At 50.9% G+C, this 17605-nt stretch overlaps 2 protein-coding genes across 4 annotated transcripts; both read left to right on the forward strand.

Moving 5' to 3' along the window:
• The first annotated feature begins 1040 nt into the window (after positions 1-1040).
• On the forward strand, positions 1041-7356 carry Pcolce (procollagen C-endopeptidase enhancer). Its single transcript, NM_019237.1, has 9 exons — positions 1041-1193; positions 1927-2035; positions 3072-3330; positions 4143-4267; positions 4900-5036; positions 5329-5609; positions 6665-6742; positions 6839-7009; positions 7140-7356. Exons 1-9 carry the CDS (start codon positions 1102-1104, stop codon positions 7292-7294), a joined length of 1407 nt encoding a protein of 468 aa, NP_062110.1. The 5' UTR covers positions 1041-1101; the 3' UTR covers positions 7295-7356.
• A 724-nt stretch (positions 7357-8080) lies between these two features.
• Mospd3 (motile sperm domain containing 3) lies at positions 8081-17147 on the forward strand. 3 transcript variants are annotated; one of them, XM_006249115.5, is made up of 6 exons: positions 8286-12170; positions 12614-12886; positions 13112-13187; positions 13355-13584; positions 15852-16016; positions 16111-16323. In XM_006249115.5, the coding sequence occupies exons 2-6, from the start codon at positions 12682-12684 to the stop codon at positions 16140-16142; spliced, it is 708 nt and encodes a 235-aa protein (XP_006249177.1). In that variant the 5' UTR covers positions 8286-12170; positions 12614-12681; the 3' UTR covers positions 16143-16323. The 3 variants fall into 3 exon arrangements, with proteins under 3 accessions (XP_038945132.1, XP_006249177.1, NP_001020800.1); NM_001025629.1 differs by lacking the exon at positions 8286-12170 and having other exon boundaries at positions 12558-12886; XM_039089204.2 differs by lacking the exons at positions 15852-16016; positions 16111-16323 and adding an exon at positions 16860-17147 and having other exon boundaries at positions 8081-12886.
• The last annotated feature ends 458 nt before the right edge of the window (positions 17148-17605 follow it).

Genomic DNA, 17605 nt, shown 5'->3' on the forward strand with positions numbered 1-17605 from the left:
AGAAAGAGTCCAGGTTGTTGAAGCGCCAGCACCCCCCCCCCAGCACCTTCCCCTTCTCACCCCAGAAGCCCCACTTTGGGATGTGGAGGCCAGGCTTGGTCTCGTGGACTAAGTTGGACGACAGATGAGCCTTACTTTCCCAGTTGGGAGCCTCTGTTGGACCTGGAACCTCAACCTGAGTCTGCTCGTTTTGTTCGTGACAGAGCCTCAGTGTGTGGCCCAGGCTGACCTCTTTAATCATGCTGACTCCATCTCCAGAGAGCTAGGATGACAGGTGTGCCTCCGTCATGCCTGCATCAGACCAGTAGTCTGACCAGTCTGACCGTCACTTCGGGCCCCTCGCCCCAGCCCTCGGCACCCTGTTCTCTTGTCTTCCAAACCTGGTCTCTTCTTCCCTTCCCCTTACTTTTGCACTTTCTCCTCTTTGCCCAGGGGCAGGGTCACTCCACACACACTCCCCATCCCTCCTCTGTACCTTAAATAGTTGGAAGAGAAAAGAAGGGTCAGAACTCTCCTTCTTTGGCCTGATCTGTTCTGTGTTAAAGAGGAAGTCTTAAGTATGTGCAGAAGTTCCTGGGGAAGGGCTGCAGGCCTGTAATCCCAGCCCAGGGGAAGCTGAGGCAGGGAGACCGAAAGCTCTGGCTAGCCAGTGCTTCATGGCAAGACTGTCTTAAGCAACAAGAACCATCCAGAAATGTGTGGTGGGACAGTGGATAGCCAAGAGATCGGAGGACATCCTGTCTGAGAAAGCAACAGGTGAAGAGGGTCCAGTCTGCACCTGGAAGTCTACAGCAAACACCAGGTCCCAGGCACAGAGGACAGGACAGAGGGCAGTGGCACATGACTAGATGATGATCTCTCCCCTTTGTTATTCCCAGAATTCTCTAGTCAATTAATATATGTCCGAGACCTAGAGAGGCCCCTGTAGGGACTCAACCACTGTCCCAGCTGTCTCCCTGTCCCGCCTCCCCTGCTGCCCGCCCAGTTGGCCAGTCCCCACGCCCACACACCCCAGGCTGCTTCATCTGGTACTGATTATCCTGCTGCTGCTGCTGCTGCTGCTGTTGCTGCTGCTGCTGTTTCCAGCACTCCCCCTACACAATGCTGCCTGCTGCCCTAACCTCCCTGCTGGGGCCATTCCTTCTAGCCTGGGTGCTGCCTCTTGCCCGAGGCCAGACCCCCAACTACACGAGGTAGGTCTCCTGTCTTTCAGATGCCTTCCAGCGGGAGCTTCAGAATGCTCGTGAGTCCTGGGAGGGCCGTGCCTGTGGGTCTTGAAGCTCTTCTGCTAGTAAATCCCTTGTCCTCTTCAGATTCAGACCCTGTCTGCTGCGAGGCCACACTGGTCTGCAACTTCCACTGTTCCCACTCCTTCACTCCCACTCTGCTGCCTTAAATGTCCCTCTCTACTTAGAGACATGCCCCTCCACGGAGCTCGAACCCAGAAAGCCAAGACCTTGAACTTGTCTGTTAGCTGACATTCGGGAAATGAGATTGGGGGAAGGGCATAAGCACAAAGTCTGGTACTGGTCCTTAGCCAGAACACGGAGCAGGGCAAAGGTGGGAGCCCCTAACTGGATGTCCACAGTTGCTCTCATCTCTCTTGCCCCCTCCCCCTCGTGGCCTCGTGGCTTGTCACATCTGGAAGTAGTTAGGCGAGGCTCCTGTCCTTGACTGCCAGGCAGGACGGGGGGGGGGGGGGGGGGGTAGAGAAGGCTAGGGGGACTGCGAAGGATTCCCGGAATTCCTGCCGGCGTGGGGGTGGAGTCTCTAGGGGATGGAGAGATGGCCCCGTTGCCTAGCCCCACTTCCCCTGGTCCTTGGACAGGAGTCTCTGCTGGGGCTTCTCCAACACATTCTCCCTTATTCCCTGGGCTTCCCATTCTCACGAGCCATCTCTGCCATGACACCTCTTCTGTCCTCCAGACCAGTGTTCCTGTGTGGAGGGGATGTGACCGGGGAGTCGGGTTACGTGGCAAGTGAGGGTTTCCCCAACCTCTACCCCCCAAACAAGAAGTGCATCTGGACAATAACGGTGAGAAGGCTCCCTCTGGTCACCATTGCCCTTTATCAGTCTCCCAAGCCAAACCCTTACAGCTCAGGGAACTGTCTCCTCTTCGGTCACAAGGGTGGCAGGCCCACAGTAACACGCTCTGAAGCATTCCAACCTTCCTCCTCTTTGTCCACTCCCACTACTGGAAATTGAACCCTGGGACTTAGGCATATTAGGCCAGAACTCTACACTGAGGTACATCTCAGACTTTTATTCATTTAGGTTTGTTTTCGTGGTTTGTTTGCTTGTTTTTAATGTGTGTGGCCATGAGTTCTGCATACCCTTGCATCCCTATATGCAGAGGTCACAGCGGAAGTTGGGTGTTCGAGAGCTGTGCTGTTCTCCACCCTGTTTTCGCCTCTCACTAAATCCAGAGCGATTTTGAAAGCCAGCAAGCCCCAGTGATCCTCCTGTCTCTGCCTCTTAGTGGGGCTAGGGTTACAGGGCTATGCACGGAAACTTCAATGCTGCCTTTTATGTGGGTTCTGGGGATTTGGTCTCAAGAGTGAGCATTTTACCCACTGAGCCATCCCCCCAGATCCCTTCCCCTTTTGTTTTTGAAACATGGTCTCCGTAATTAAGGGCCTTTACATTTATAATCCTCCTGCCTCTGTTTCCCAAATGTGGGGTCCCAGGCACACATTGCCACCTTTGGTGCTGAGCCTTAAGTTTTTGGAGACAGGATCTCACTGGGTAGCTTAGGCTGGCCTTGAACTTTGAGGCGATCCTATCAGCACAATACGCCCTGGAATTACAGGTGTAAGCTGCCATACCTGGTTTAAGCCTTAGCTTTTTATGGAAAAAAACTGCCTAGACTCCACCCCTAATTAGCCCGTTCTCTCCCTCCAGAGATACAAGGCGGGAGCGGGGTCCAGGCACTCTGTTGCATTGGCCAGGGGCCTTCCCAGTTATGGCTATTTCTCTGTCTAGGAAGTACTTGGGAGAGGGGGCGATATCGGTCCACGGTCAACGTTGTTTGGGGCCTGATTTGGCAGAACCCCCGTCCCCCTTTCGTTAGGTGCCTGAGGGCCAGACTGTGTCCCTGTCCTTCCGAGTCTTTGATATGGAACTCCACCCTTCCTGCCGCTATGATGCTCTGGAGGTCTTTGCTGGATCCGGGACCTCAGGCCAGCGACTTGGACGCTTCTGTGGCACCTTCAGGCCTGCGCCTGTAGTTGCACCTGGCAACCAAGTGACTTTAAGGATGACAACTGACGAGGGCACTGGGGGACGAGGATTCCTGCTCTGGTACAGCGGTCGGGCCACCTCAGGCACTGGTGAGTATCCTCACCTCCTCTTTCCCATCTCCTGACCCCACCCTGGCTCAGGTCCCCACCCCTGCCCTAACTTTGATCCTCCCCAGATTACTCCCAAGAGTTAGGGCCACCACTGCTCCCTTTCTTCTCACTAACTGCCCTTTCAGTCCCTCCTCCCGGTCTTCTCTCCCCCTCCCGCTCCCACCTACCCCTCTTCCAGGGCCTCCCCCAGGTGCGAGGCGGAAATGGGTCATGGACCCGCGGGTGGAATGGGCGGCCTGGGGTTACTGGGACGGTGAGTAACTGCCCGCCCCCCTCCGCAATCGGGCTCCTCTGACAGGAGTAAGGGGGCACCCCGAAGTTGGGGGACTAGGATTCCCTCACCTGGAGCCCCCTATACCCAGCTCTGGGATCCCGATTGCGGTCCCATCACCCCCTCCCGGCAGCACAAGTCCCTCTGGAAATGTTTTAGGCTGAGACCTCAATAGAGGGAGGGCACCCTCACAACGTGAGAGCTCTCTAGCCTGCTTAAGAGGATTCTTCTGCTAGACCGGGATGGAGAGATGGGATCTCCTAGGGGAAGAGGCGTGGTGTGGCGGTGGGCCGGGGAGGGGCCAGAAGGGTTCCATTCCATCTTCTCCTCTCTGTTGGGTATCCCAGTCCCATATTCCCAGGTGTTTGCTAACCCGCTCTTTCTACTGTTATCCTTTGTGTCCCCTCATCTTGAGACCCAGACTTCCTGATTGCCTGCCAGAGCTCCCAGTCTAGAGCTCTCCCCTAGCTAACCGAGGGTCTCCACCGCCCCCCACCCCGTGCCTCTCTCCCCTTCTCAGAGCACCAGTTTTGCGGGGGGCGGATGGAGAAGGCGCAGGGAACCCTGACCACGCCCAACTGGCCTGAGTCGGATTACCCCCCAGGCATCAGCTGTTCCTGGCACATCATTGCACCCTCAAACCAGGTACTGACCTTGCCTAGGCTGTCCACCGGGCACCCAGGCAGCATCCTTAAAGGCACACAGTCAACAAAATCTTATTGAACATCTGTGTCTGATCCTTGAGCTTACTCTGGTAGAGACCACACCAGACCTATCTTATGTGCAAGCAAAAATGATAGAAGTGTGTGGTGCTACGGGGGTGGAGTTCTCCAAAGGATGCTCCCTGGAGAATGTGTGTGTGTGCGTGCGTGCGTGCGTGCGTGCGTGTGTGTGTGTGAGAGTGTGTGTGAGAGAGAGTGAGTGTGTGTGTATGTGAGAGAGAGTCTGTGTGTGTATGTGTGTGTGTGAGAGAGAGAGAATTTGAGTGTGTGTGTGTGAGTGTGTTGTGAGAGTGTGTGTATGTATGTGTATGTGTGTGTGTGTGAGAGAGAGAATGTGAGTGTGTGTGAGTGTGTGTGGTGAGAGTGTGTGTGTGTGTGTGAGAGAGAGAGAGAGAGAGAGAGGCCCTCCACCCTCAGACTACCTGTGTGCAAACATTAAAGAGCGAATGAGGGGACTCACTACTGGTGCTACTTCCTAACGCTGGAAAAGGTGCAAGGGCACACTATTCGGTCCTCCTTGGCCTGTCCTGCTACGCCGCCTAATGCCTCTACCAGGTGATCATGCTAACCTTCGGGAAGTTTGATGTGGAGCCTGACACATACTGCCGATATGACTCTGTCAGTGTGTTCAATGGAGCTGTGAGTGACGACTCAAAGAGGCTGGGGAAATTTTGCGGAGACAAGGCCCCTAGGTGAGCAATCCTTGTGGTAGGCAGTGCTGGGGCTAACTCTGCATCCCTGCGTGAAGGGTTGGGGGAAGGCTAGCTGACCAGGCAAGGTCTGAGCTCTTGGGTCCCAAACTACTGGTCAGAACAGGTATAGGAGGTGGCAAAGGTTCAGCGTATCTTCTGGAGTCTGCAGAGCTTGGGGGGACGGGGAGTGGGGATGGGGAGGATTCTGATGTCAGAGGACTGGTTTAAGCTTGGCTGGTGGGGACAGAACAGAGTCCTGACACCACAGCAAATGCTCCTCTGCCCACTGCAGCCCCATCTCTTCCGAAGGGAATGAGCTCCTGGTCCAGTTTGTATCAGATCTCAGTGTCACTGCCGATGGCTTCTCAGCCTCCTACAGGACCCTGCCACGGGATGCCGTGGAAAAGGAGTCAGCCCCAAGTCCAGGGGAGGATGCACAGCATGGTCCCCAGTCCCGCTCTGACCCTAAGACAGGAACTGGGCCCAAAGTCAAACCACCCAGTAAGCCTAAAGTCCAGCCTGTAGAGAAACCTGAGGGCTCTCCTGCTACCCAGGCAACTCCAGTTGCTCCAGGTAAGTGAGAAGGTGGGCGAAGGCACCAAAGAGATGGCTTGGTGGTTAAGAGCACTGATTATTCTTCCAGAGGACCCAGGTTTGATTCCAAGCACTCACATGACAGCCCAAAACCATCTGTAATTCCAGACATACATGCAAAACACCATATGCATAAAAGAAAAAGAAAGCGGAGAAGGGGATTAGCCAAAGGAAGCACTATTCATCCATCTATCCATCCATCCATCATCCACCCATCTATTCATCCATCCATCCATCCATCCACTCATCAACCAATCCATCCATCCAACCATCCATCTATCCTTCCATCCATCCATCCATCCATCCATCCATCCATCCATCCATCCACTCATCCATCCATCCACTAATCCATCCATCCATCCATCCACCAATCCAGCCAGCCAGCCAGCCAGCACTCACTGGTGCCTGCCTCCTGTCAATGTCTGGGGCTGGTGTTGGGAAGCATCACTGATATCTATATGGCTGTGGTAATTTCAAATGTGATTAGTGAGGGCAGGGTTTGCCTAGAGTCTCCCAGTGAGGGGTGAGGGCATATGCTCAGAAGTAAAGCATTTCTAAAATTCTCCCAATAAAGGGTTGGAAGCTAAGCTAATTGTAGAGTGCCTGTCCCAGAATCCTCTAGTGAGGATCTGGGGTATGACTCAAGGCAAGGTGCTTGATTGCCCAGAATCCTCCAGTGAGGGGCTGGGGGTGTGGCTTAGTGGTAGAGCATCTGCCTAGAATCCTCCAGGAAGGGGCTGAGGATGTGGCTCAGTGGTAGAGCCCCTGCCTAGAATCCCCCCAGTGAGAGGTTGGGGGTGTGGCTCAGTGGTAGAGCCCCCGCCTAGAATCCCCAGTGAGGGGCTGGGGGCGTGGCTCAGCTATAGAGCACCTGCCTAGAATTCCCCAGTGAGGGGCTGGGGGCGTGGCTCAGCTGTAGAGCACCTAGCCAGTATGCACCACACTTGGCTTCCATTTCTAGCACTGCAAATAGAGGAATAAATAGACATGAGGAGAATAGTTCTGCCTCCACAAACAGCACTGTCTCTTCCTAGATGCCCCCAGCATCACTTGCCCAAAGCAGTACAAGCGGTCAGGCACCTTGCAGAGCAACTTTTGCTCCAGTAGCCTGGGTAAGACTCTACCCTGCCCTTCCGACTCCCTGCACCCTTACCCAAGCCCAGTCCTAGCCACCTGACTCTTCATCTCTCACTGACGTCTTGCTACAGTGGTGACAGGAACAGTGAAGGCCATGGTCCGGGGCCCAGGGGAGGGCCTCACTGTCACCGTCAGTCTCCTGGGTGTCTACAAAACCGGAGACCTGGACCTGCCCTCTCCAGCTAGTGGCACCTCTCTGAAGTTCTATGTGCCCTGCAAGCAGATGCCCCCCATGAAGAAAGGTAAGGCACTCGGGAGACAGGGGTGGATGCCGAGCACGCTAAGTCATGGCGCCGTAAAATCTGCACAAGGAGATGCTTTGACATGGTCCCAGTTACTTGAGTTCTCGATCCCACCTCTCCTCCTCTCCAGGAGCCAGTTACCTGCTGATGGGTCAGGTGGAAGAGAACAGAGGCCCCATCCTTCCTCCGGAGAGCTTCGTGGTGCTCTACAGGCCCAACCAGGACCAGATCCTGAGTAACCTAAGCAAGAGAAAGTGCCCCTCCCAGCCTAGGCCAGATGCCTGATGTCCTCGCCAGATCAGAGTGTGGTGCTTTTATCCAAATAAATGTTTCTTGACTCAGGAAGGGATCATATCTGAGGTTCTATGGTTGGTGGGGGTGGGAGGCGCATCTTGGATTTCAGAATACTTTTCCTTTTGGGTGGTACTAAAGACTGACTGGACTCAGGCGTTTACACACACTAGGCAAGGGCTTTCTCACCGAGCAACATCTTCAATATTCAGAATACTCTTGAGAATACAGGATAGGGGCCAGGTAGTGGTGGTGGCGCACACCTTTAATCCCAACACTCGAGAGGCAGAGGCAGGTGAATCTCTGTGAGTTTGAAGCCAACATGGTCTACAGACGGTGTCCCAGGACAGGCAGGGCTACACAGAGACACCAACCCTGTCTGAAAAAACAAACAACATACAGTAGGGGCAGGCAAGATGGCTCATCAGGTAAAGGTGCCTGCTGCCAAGCCTAAAAGCCTCAATTCACATTGTAAAAGAAGAGAGCCGACTCCTGTGCGATGTCCTCTTACCTCAGCAAACGCACTGTGTACACACACAAACACAAAACACTAATAAACAAAAGGAAGTAAGTTAGGGGCTGGAGAAATCACTTAGCTAAGTGCTCAGCACACTAGCATGAGGTCCTGAGCCTGAGTCCCAGCACCCACGTAAGTAACCAGGCACAATGGTGTGTACCCAGGACCCCAGCACTGGGCAGGCAGAGGTAACGGCATCCCTGAGACTTGTTAGCCAGCTAGTCTAGCCCAGCGAGCTTCAGGGTCAGGAGAGACCCTGCATCCAAACAAGGTTTACTGATGGCAGGACTGAAGGGCTAACGGCACTTGGCCCTAAGTCTGATGGTCTGAGTTCAATCTCTAGGACCTACATGGTGGAGAGAGAATAGACTCCGACAAGTTGTCGTCTGACTTCCACACACGCACCATGCGACACGTGCCATAGCACCACAAACATAATGTGCACCAAAAATAAAAATACAAGTTTTATGTCAGGTGGTAGTGGCATATGCCTTTAATCCCAGTGCTTGGGAGGCAGAGGCAGGGGGATTGCTGTGAGTTCGAAGCCAGTATGGTCAGCAGAAAGAGTTCTAGGACAGCCAGAGAAACCCGTCTCAAAAACATAAATAAATAAATAAATAAATAAATAAATAAATAAATAAATAAATAAGCAAATATGTTTTAAAAGTAAACAATAGAGAGAGCAATTGAAGAATATACCCACTGTTGACTTCTAGACACCATATTTACATACATGTAAATATGTATGTAAATCTTTAAATCTCACCCCCCCCCAAAAAAAAACCAATCTCAACTAGAAGCTGAATCTGTGCCACTTGTAATCACAATACTTGGGAGGTGGAGACAAGATGATCAAGAGTCCGAGGCCAGCCTGGGCTACGTAGAAGTTGGAGGCCAAACTTGAGCTGTGTAAGATTGAGTCTTTTTTTTTCTTTTTTCTTTTCTTTTCTTTTTTTTTTTTCTTTTTTTCTTTTTTTCAGAGCTGGGGACTGAACCCAGAGCCTTGCGCTTGCTAGGCAAGCGCTCTACCACTGAGCTAAATCCCCAACCCCAAGATTGAGTCTTATGCTTTAAGAAGTTAGAGGAATGTAAGTTGGATCTTGCTTCTCCATTGCTCAAAATACTGAGAACAGGTCCACTGAGATGGCTCGCTGCCAGGCCTGATAGCCTGGGTTCTATCACCAGGACTCACACAGTGGAAGGAGAGAACCCACTCCTGCAAGGTGTCCCCAATTCCCACAAATGCACTGGACACACAGAATTAAATAGGGCTGGAGAGATGGCTCAGCGGTTAAGACTCCTGGCTGCTCTTCCAGAGGATCAGGGTTCATTCCCAGCACCCACGTGGCAGCTCATAACCTTCTGTAAATGCCAGTTCCTCGGAATCCAACGCCCTCACACACACACACATGCAGGCGAAATACCAATAAAATTAAATCATTAAAGGATGAGTGAACAGATGTAACTATAACAATTCTGAGGATGGTTCTCAAAATACAATCCAGGTCCACTGTGGGTCTTTGCTCTTGCTACTCCAGCCTCCCTCCATCCCCATCACTTACTGTTCTATCTGGCACCTAACTGGTCCCCAGTCATTACTCTTTCTCCTTCATTGTCGTCGTCGACTTCCTCTTCTTGTTCTTCTTGTTCTTCTTGTTCTTGTTCTTCTTCTTGTTCTTCTTCTTCTTCTTTTCTTCTATTCTTTTCTTCTTCTTTTCTTCTATTCTTTTCTTCTCCTCCCCTCCTCCTCCTCTTCCTTTTCTTCTTCCTTTTCTTTTTCTCCTCCTTTTCCCCCTCTTTCTTTTCCTCTTCTTCATCTTTTTTTTTTCTTGTTTTAAACTGGGCCTCACTATCTTGCCCAGCATGGCTTTCAACTTACTATGTGGCCCAGGCCCAGGCTGGCCTTGAACTTGCAATCCTTAGTATTCAGATGGCAGGTGAGTGCCACTACACCAGTTCTCTTTGTGCATTTTTCTTTTTCTCCTTCTCCATCTTCTTCTTCTTCCTTTTTCTTCTTCTCCCCCATCTCTCGTCTGTGTGTGTGTGTGTGTGTGTGTGTGTGTGTGTGTGCATATGTGTTTAGACGTCCTTGGGTGTTATCATCAAAATCACCATCTTTTTTTTAATATTGTAATTTTTAAGAGGTGTGTGTGTGTGTGTGTGTGTGCGTGTGTGTGTGTGTGTGTGTGTGTTGCCTTCAGACACACCAGATGAGGGAATGAGATACCGCTACAGATGTGGTTGTTGGGAATTGAACTCAGGACCTCTGAAGAGCAATCAATGCTCTTAACTTCTGAGCCATCTCTCCAGTCCCAGATTATCTTTCAAGTACTGAAGATACAAAAGAACACAAACATCCCTGGTTTTGGAGAGGAGAGATTAAGAAAATATAATATCAAGTGTCAAGAAACATGCTATAAAGAAAGCAAAGTGGGGGGTGATGGCTCATGGGCTGAGAGGTAGCTTGGTGGTTAAGAGCACTGTCTGCTCTTCCAGAGATTCTGAATTCGTTTTCTAGCAACCACATGGTGGTTCACAACCATCCATACTAGGATCTGATGCCCTCTTCTGGCATGCCATTAGAGCGCTTATATACATATAAATAAATAAATAAATCTAAGAGGGAGAGGGAGAGGGAGGGAGAGGGGAGGGAGAGGGAGGGAGGGGGGAGAGAGAGGAAGGGGGAGGGAGGGGAAGAAAGAGGAAGAGGGAGGGGGAGGGAGGGGAAGAAAGAGGAAGAGGGAGGGGGAGGGAGGGGGAGGGAGGGGGAGGGAGGGGGAGGGGGAGGGAGGGAGAGAGAGAGAGAGAGAGAGAGAGAGAGAGAGAGAATTTCTTTAATCCCAATACTCAAAAGGCAGAGGCAGGTGGATCTCTGAGTTCCAGGCCAGCCTGGTCTACAGCCAGGGCCAGTCTTGAAAAATAAACAAAATAAATAAACAAAATCAAGAAAAAGCATGATAAATCAGTTTTCCGTTTCAGTCTTTGCCATAAAACCAACTCATTTAATTTTTTTTACATTTATTGTTTGTTATTTTTGGTTTTCCGAAACAGGGTCTCTCTGTGTAGCACTGGCTGACGTGGAACTCTCTTTGTAGAGCAGATCCACCAGCCTCTGCCTCCAGAGTGCTTGGATTTGAGGTGTGTGCCACCATATCACACACATCCCCCCACCCCCATGCTTGTGGTTTTCGAGACAAGACTTCACTATGTAGCCTTGGCTGACCTAGAACTCCCTCTGTGTAACTGAACAGGTGAGTTTCAAACCTGTGGCAATCCACCCGCACCTGCCTTTAGTATTGGGACTACAGAACTGTGCCTGGCTACTTTTGGTTGTTTTCTTTTTCTCTTTGCTGTTTCTTTTTCTTTTTTCCTAATCATCATATTAATTACAGATAATTATGCGTTTTATAGAAATAAAATGATCTAATACAATTTTTATATAAAATGTGTATAAATGTATTTTGATCACATTCACCACCACCATTTCTCTTGTCCCCCATTCCCTTTCCCTTCCCAACTGGTTCCCCAAGCTCTCTTAGTGGTTCTTGTTTCGGGTTTTGGATGAACCAGTGTTTTATTGAAGTTGCTTCCAGGAGCATAGGCAATTTAATAATGGTTATCCCAAGGAAGAAAATGTCTCTCCCTTCCCAGCAACTACTAAGTACCTATAGGGGCCGAGCCTTGTAAGCACATCTTTAGTATCGAGTGTTTTCTCTGCATGTATATGACCCACGTACTGGTAGAGGTCAAGTGAGGGCGTTCGATTTTCTGAAACGAGTTATTGATGGTAATGAACCACTAGGTCAATGCTGGAAGCAAACCTGGGTCTTTTCAGCCACCAAGCTAACCCTTCAGTACCTCCCCTCTTTAAAAAAAAAAAAAAAAAAAAAAGTGTAACCGAAGCCGGTTATTTCTGCTTCATCCAATTCTACTTATTGATTACTGACTTAATCTTACGTTTCTCAGCCCCAAACAAGAAGGAAAGAAAAGCGAAATGAATAAAAACAAAAAACAAAAAACCCTAGTAACAGATGAGCTCAAAATAAACATATAAACTAACAAACGAACGAACAAACAAATTGCTAACTACTAATCCAGCCCCGCCTCTCCCACTTAATCTCAGAGAAGGAACCCAGGACACGTAAAATTCTTACCTAAAATCAAGCCAATCAGTGGTGCCGAGAGAAGCGCGTTTGGTCTTTGAAGAATACCAATCAGCGAACATTGGGGCGGAAGAGAGAAAGCATTCACCGATGAGAGAGATCGTACGGCGGAAGTGGATGAAGGAACTCTTGAGAATATGGCGTCCTTATTCTGGGCACAAGTTCACTGGAGGAAAACTTTGATCGCAAGGTGATTATCATAGTACAAGCGGCCATTCACAGCAGAAACCCCTGGCAGGTCACAAGCCGATCTTAAGGAAAGGGGTCGGGGACAATTCGGTGACCTGGAGAAAAGGAACTCTTAAGAGAGCGGAGTACGCCCGGAGACCGGAGCCGCTAACCCGGAAAAGGCGTGGTCAGAAACAGGGCGGGTTTACAGCGCCCCATACCAGAAGTCCCGGATTGGGAAGCGACTAGGCGGGACAGAGTTAGCCATGTGGGCGTGACCACTGCGGTGCGGTTTGGGGGCGGGACCTATAGGAACCTGGGGCCCAGCTGGCAGGGGAAAGGTTTGGGAACCCGGGCCTGGGGCTGCAGGATCCACATCTAGCGGGGTTCCAAGGCAGCGGTGACATCAGGCCTCGTTCTGCTCATGATCTCACCCTGCCCTTTTTTCGTCCCTCGCGCCAATAGCCCTAAACTCTAAGACCCTCTTGTCCTCCTGAGCTCTGCCCTCGGATGTCCGACCGCCCAGAGCCTGCATGCGCCGTGGGGCGCCCCAGGACCAGGAGCTGGTGGGTCCGGGGGCCCCTGGGCGGGGGTCCCGGGGCTCCCCTCCTTCCTCGGGACCCGTTGTCCCGGTGTTGGTCTTTCCCCCGGATCTAGTATTCAGGGCGGACCAAAGAAGTGGACCCCGGCAGCTGCTGACCCTTTACAACCCCACGGGAACTGCACTTCGCTTCCGAGGTGAAGAGATGGGCGCTTAAAGCTAGGGCTCTGGGGGTTGGTAGCAGGATATAGGAAGATTGTGTGGGCTGGAGGGATTAGTCAAGTAAGAAGCAAGATGCCCAGCTTTGGGTCTGAAAAAAAAAATCATGGCCATCTCTGGTCTGGGGTGGCTGACAGAAGTCCCGGGTGAAGCACTATGAGTGAAACTTGCCTAAGATCTCTTCGTGTATCTTTATCCGACAGTTCTGTGTACAGCACCTGCCAAATATACGGTATTCGATGCAGAAGGATATGTGAAGCCTCAGTCCTGCATTGACATGTGAGTGGGGAGGTTGGGGAAGCTGCCAGGCATCACGACTACCTGTTGCCTTTGGCCTGAGAATCTTTTCATCTGCTGACTGCAGTCACTCTGGCAAAAGTTTCTGGGGAGGAGATCTGGATGCACTTGGTTGGTTGCCTCTCACTTCCTTCCTCCCAATGGGTCAGTGTGATACGGCACGTGGCCCCCATCCCCAGCCACTATGATGTCCAGGACCGATTCCGCATTGAGCTATCTGAGGAGGGGGCCGAGGGACGAGTGGTTGGAAGAAAAGATGTCACCTCTGTTCTCCGGGCCCCAGCGTACCCCCTGGAGCTTCAGGGACATTCTGAGCCAACCCCCAACCCAGGGCCTCCTTCGTGGACAGGACCAACTCCAGCCAGACATCTTCAGGAGAGTGAGTTGAACAGATTCTTTGTGTGTCTCTGGGGTGTTGTATATGTGTATTGTGTGAGTATATATGCATATGAGTATATATGCATGGGAGTACTTGTGCATGTGTGTTCATGTTTGTAGAGGCTAGAGGCTGATTTCCCTCAGCCTTTCCTCACCATTATCTTTTGAGACAGGCTCTCTCACTGAACCTAATATACATTTTTTGGGGGGGCTAGGCTGGATGCCCGGCGCAAAGTCCACCTGTCTTCACCGCCCAAAGACAGGGATTATAGGCACACGCCTCCATGCCAGGTTTTAAGTATGTTCTAGAGATCTGAACTCAGGTCTCCATGCGTGTCAGCCCTTCACTGAGTCATCTCTCCAAAGGTCTTGTTTTTCTGCAGGGCTAAGCGTTGGCCTTTTACCTAAGGCCTACCAAGCAAGCACTGTACTGCCAAGCAAGAACCCCAGTCCTGCAGTGGGGACCCCTGAATTCTGTAGGGAGAGAAGAAGCAGTAGCATTACTGTAGATACAAATTGTGTGTGTGTGTGTGTGTGTGTGTGTTTGTGTGTGTCTGTGTTTGTGTGTCTGTGTGTGTGTCTGTGTTTGTCTGTGTATATCTGTGTCTGTGTGTGTGTCTGTGTGTGTGTCTGTGTGTGTGTTTGTGTGTGTGTGTGTCTGTCTGTCTGTGTGTTTGTGTGTGTGTGTCTGTGTTTGTCTGTGTCTCTGTGTGTGTGTGTGTGTCTCTGTGTGTGTCTGTGTTTGTCTGTGTATATCTGTGTCTCTGTGTGTGTGTGTTTGTGTGTGTGTCTGTCTGTGTGTTTGTGTATGTGTGTCTGTGTGTGTGTCTGTGTTTGTCTGTGTCTCTCTGTGTGTGTGTGTCTCTGTGTGTGTGTCTGTGTTTGTCTGTGTATATCTGTGTCTCTGTGTGTGTGTGTTTGTGTGTGTGTCTGTCTGTGTGTTTGTGTATGTGTGTCTGTGTGTGTGTCTGTGTTTGTCTGTGTCTCTCTCTGTGTGTGTGTGTCTCTGTGTGTGTCTGTGTTTGTCTGTGTATATCTGTGTCTCTGTGTGTGTGTCTGTGTGTGTCTCTGTGTGTGTCTGTGTTTGTCTGTGTATATCTGTGTCTCTGTGTGTGTGTCTGTGTGTGTGTGTGTCTGTCTGTCTGTGTGTGTGTGTGTGTGTCTGTGTGTGTGCGTGTGTGTGTGTGTGTGTGTGTGTGTGTGTGTGTGTGTGTGTGTAGATGATCCTGGTTGAGGTTTTCTATCAGGTGAGAGGAAGAAGACTTTGCAGTTGTACTGCTTTCTAGCTTCTAATCAGAAGGACAAGCTCTTCTCCAGTTCCAACTGCAGTGGCTCTTATCAGGTGCCAGCTACGTTCAGTTCAATAAAAAAGCTGGACTGAGCAGTCAGCTCTTGTGAGCTGGGTGGGAGAGATACACCTACCTGTCAGCCCAGGACACTGAGAACACAGTATGGAAGGCGGGAGGAAGACGGGGACCAGAGGACAGGCTTCTGGTGACTTCAGGACAGAGGTGCCAAGGAGAAGAGGACACAATAGAGTGTAAACACAAAGATACGATGGCACGGATCTCGGATACTGCCACGTGGGGGGTTGCAAGCAAGCAAGGAGGATTGCAGGTTGGAAGCCAGCCTGGGCTACGTAGTAACACTTAGAAAAACAGCCTGGTGAGAATGTTGAGATAGCCCAGTTGGTAAAGTATTTGCTACATAAGAACACAGACCCAAGGGTTGGGGATTTAGCTCAGTGGTAGAGCGCTTGCCTAGGAAGCGCAAGGCCCTGGGTTCAGTCCCCAGCTCCGAAAAAAGAACCAAAAAAAAAAAAAAGAACACAGACCCAAATTCAATCCCTGGCCCTCATGACATAGTAGCAATGTGTTTGTAATCCCAGCTCTAAGAATGCAGAGACAGGCAGATCCTTGGTGTTGGCTAACCAGTCAGCCATTCAAACAGACGAGACAAGCCACTGAGAGACCCTGTTCCTCAAATACAAGTCAGCTGGCACCCGAGGTGGATTTCTGGCCTCTGTACATAGCACACACTTGTACATGTACCCACGCCACCCACTCATCCACTCAAAAAAGATAACCAAAGCTGGATATGGTGTTGCACATCTGTAATCCCAGCCCTGGGGGCGGGGGTGGGGGAGGCAGGAGGATCAGAAGTTTGAGACCCATTCTTGGATACGTAATGAGTTTGCGGCCATCCTAGACTACATGCATGTGAATCTTCCCGAGAGACCTTAGGGTGCTCATCTCCCTCCTTTTGCAGACGCCCCGCAGCAGCTGGCCACCAGCTCCTTCCTGCTCTTCTTACTGGCAGGCATCATCTCTGTGGCCTTCCTGCTACTGCCACTGCAGGACGAACTTGGCAGCCAGCTGCCTCACATCCTGCATGTGTCCCTGGGACAGAAGCTGGTCGCGGCCTATGTCTTAGGTGAGCCCAGTAGAGGAGCCCGGGGCCCACTTCCAGAGAAAGGACAGGAAGAGGAAGGCTCTGACGTGGAATCTCTTTCTTTTTCCACCTTCAGGTCTCCTCACCATGGTGTTCCTCCGGACCTGAGCTCTTAGCTGAACCCACCCTCCCCTTCGCAGGCAGGGACCTAAGGCAGCCACTGTGATGTTTGCACCTTGCTCCTTTCCCTCCCTTCCGCCTTTCCACTGATTGTCATCCTCCCCACAACAAACACCCAGGGATTTATACTCATTTTCCAAGTTGAATAAAATACATTTTAAAAATCAAAGCGAGAAATGTAGGATGCTTATCCCAAGGTTCTTACTACTTTGTAATTTGTGCGTGCGTGTGTGTGTGTGTGTGTGTGTGTGTGTGTGTGTGTGTGTATAAGGTGCACCCACTTACACATAAGAGTGCACACCAGAGGTCAGACAGTGTTCAGAGTTGGTGCTCTCCTCTCTTGTGGATTCTAGGTACTGAGCTCAGATTATCAGACTTGGTGACCAGTGTGAGCCCTAGCATCTTAGTTTTTGAGGCCAGAGCCCTCAGTGATTGGTTAGGATCAAGTGACCCAGGTGTCTGCTTGTCGCCACCTCTCAGGCACCGAGGCTTCACATCCAGGCAGTTGTACTGTTAATCATGGACTTGACGGATTTCAGGATCAGCAGGGAGATGGGTTGCTGGGCATCCAGAGGAGGAAGATACTGATTGGGTGAATTGGGATGGACAGCCCACCCTGTATGTCAGCTGCAACATTTCATGGGAAAGAATGGAAGGGAGGACGGGAACTGAGCGCCCCCACTTGTTACTCCCTCCTGACTACAGACGCCATGTGACCAACTGGCACGAAAGCTGCTGCTGCTGCTTTGACACCCATGATGGACGGCACCTTGAACTGTGAGCTAGAAGGAACCTATTTCTCCTCCGGTTGCTTTTGGTTGGGTATTTTTCGTTGTCATAGCTACAGGAAAGAAACTAAGCATGGACTGGGGACCTGAACTCATCCTCACACGTGCAGGGCAGGCGCAGGGTGACTGAACCATCTCCCTGGCCCTACACCGCTCTTTACCTTTTAAAATCATTTTTAATTTCTTTAAAAAGGATTTCTTTTGATGTGTGTGAGTGTTTTTCTTGCACGTATGTATGCATTCTACATACATGCCTGGTGTCTTGCAGAGGTCAGAAGAGGGTATTGGATTCCCTGGAACCGGATTACAGGTAGTTGAGAACTACCATATTGTTGCTGGGAACTAAACCTGGATGTCTGTAAGAGCAACTGGTGTTCTTAACTAACCATTGAGCTTTCTCTCCAGCGCTACTGCCCCACCCCTATCCTGATTCCCAGACAGCCTCTTGTTCCTCCCACTCCCATTCCCAGGGATCCAGGGACAGTTAAAGGTCGGCTTGGGCAAATGAGTTAGACCGTGTCTCAAAACAAAAAGCAAAAGGAGAAGTAGGCCCAGTGGGGTGGCACAGGCAGAGGCAGGTGGAGCTCAATTTGGGGCCAACCTGGTCTGCGTAGTTTCAGACCAGCCAAGGCTATGTAATGAGACCTCACCTCCAAGAATACA

The sequence above is a fragment of the Rattus norvegicus genome, chromosome 12, assembly GCF_036323735.1.
Source record: "Rattus norvegicus strain BN/NHsdMcwi chromosome 12, GRCr8, whole genome shotgun sequence".
Lineage (NCBI taxonomy): Eukaryota > Metazoa > Chordata > Mammalia > Rodentia > Muridae > Rattus > Rattus norvegicus.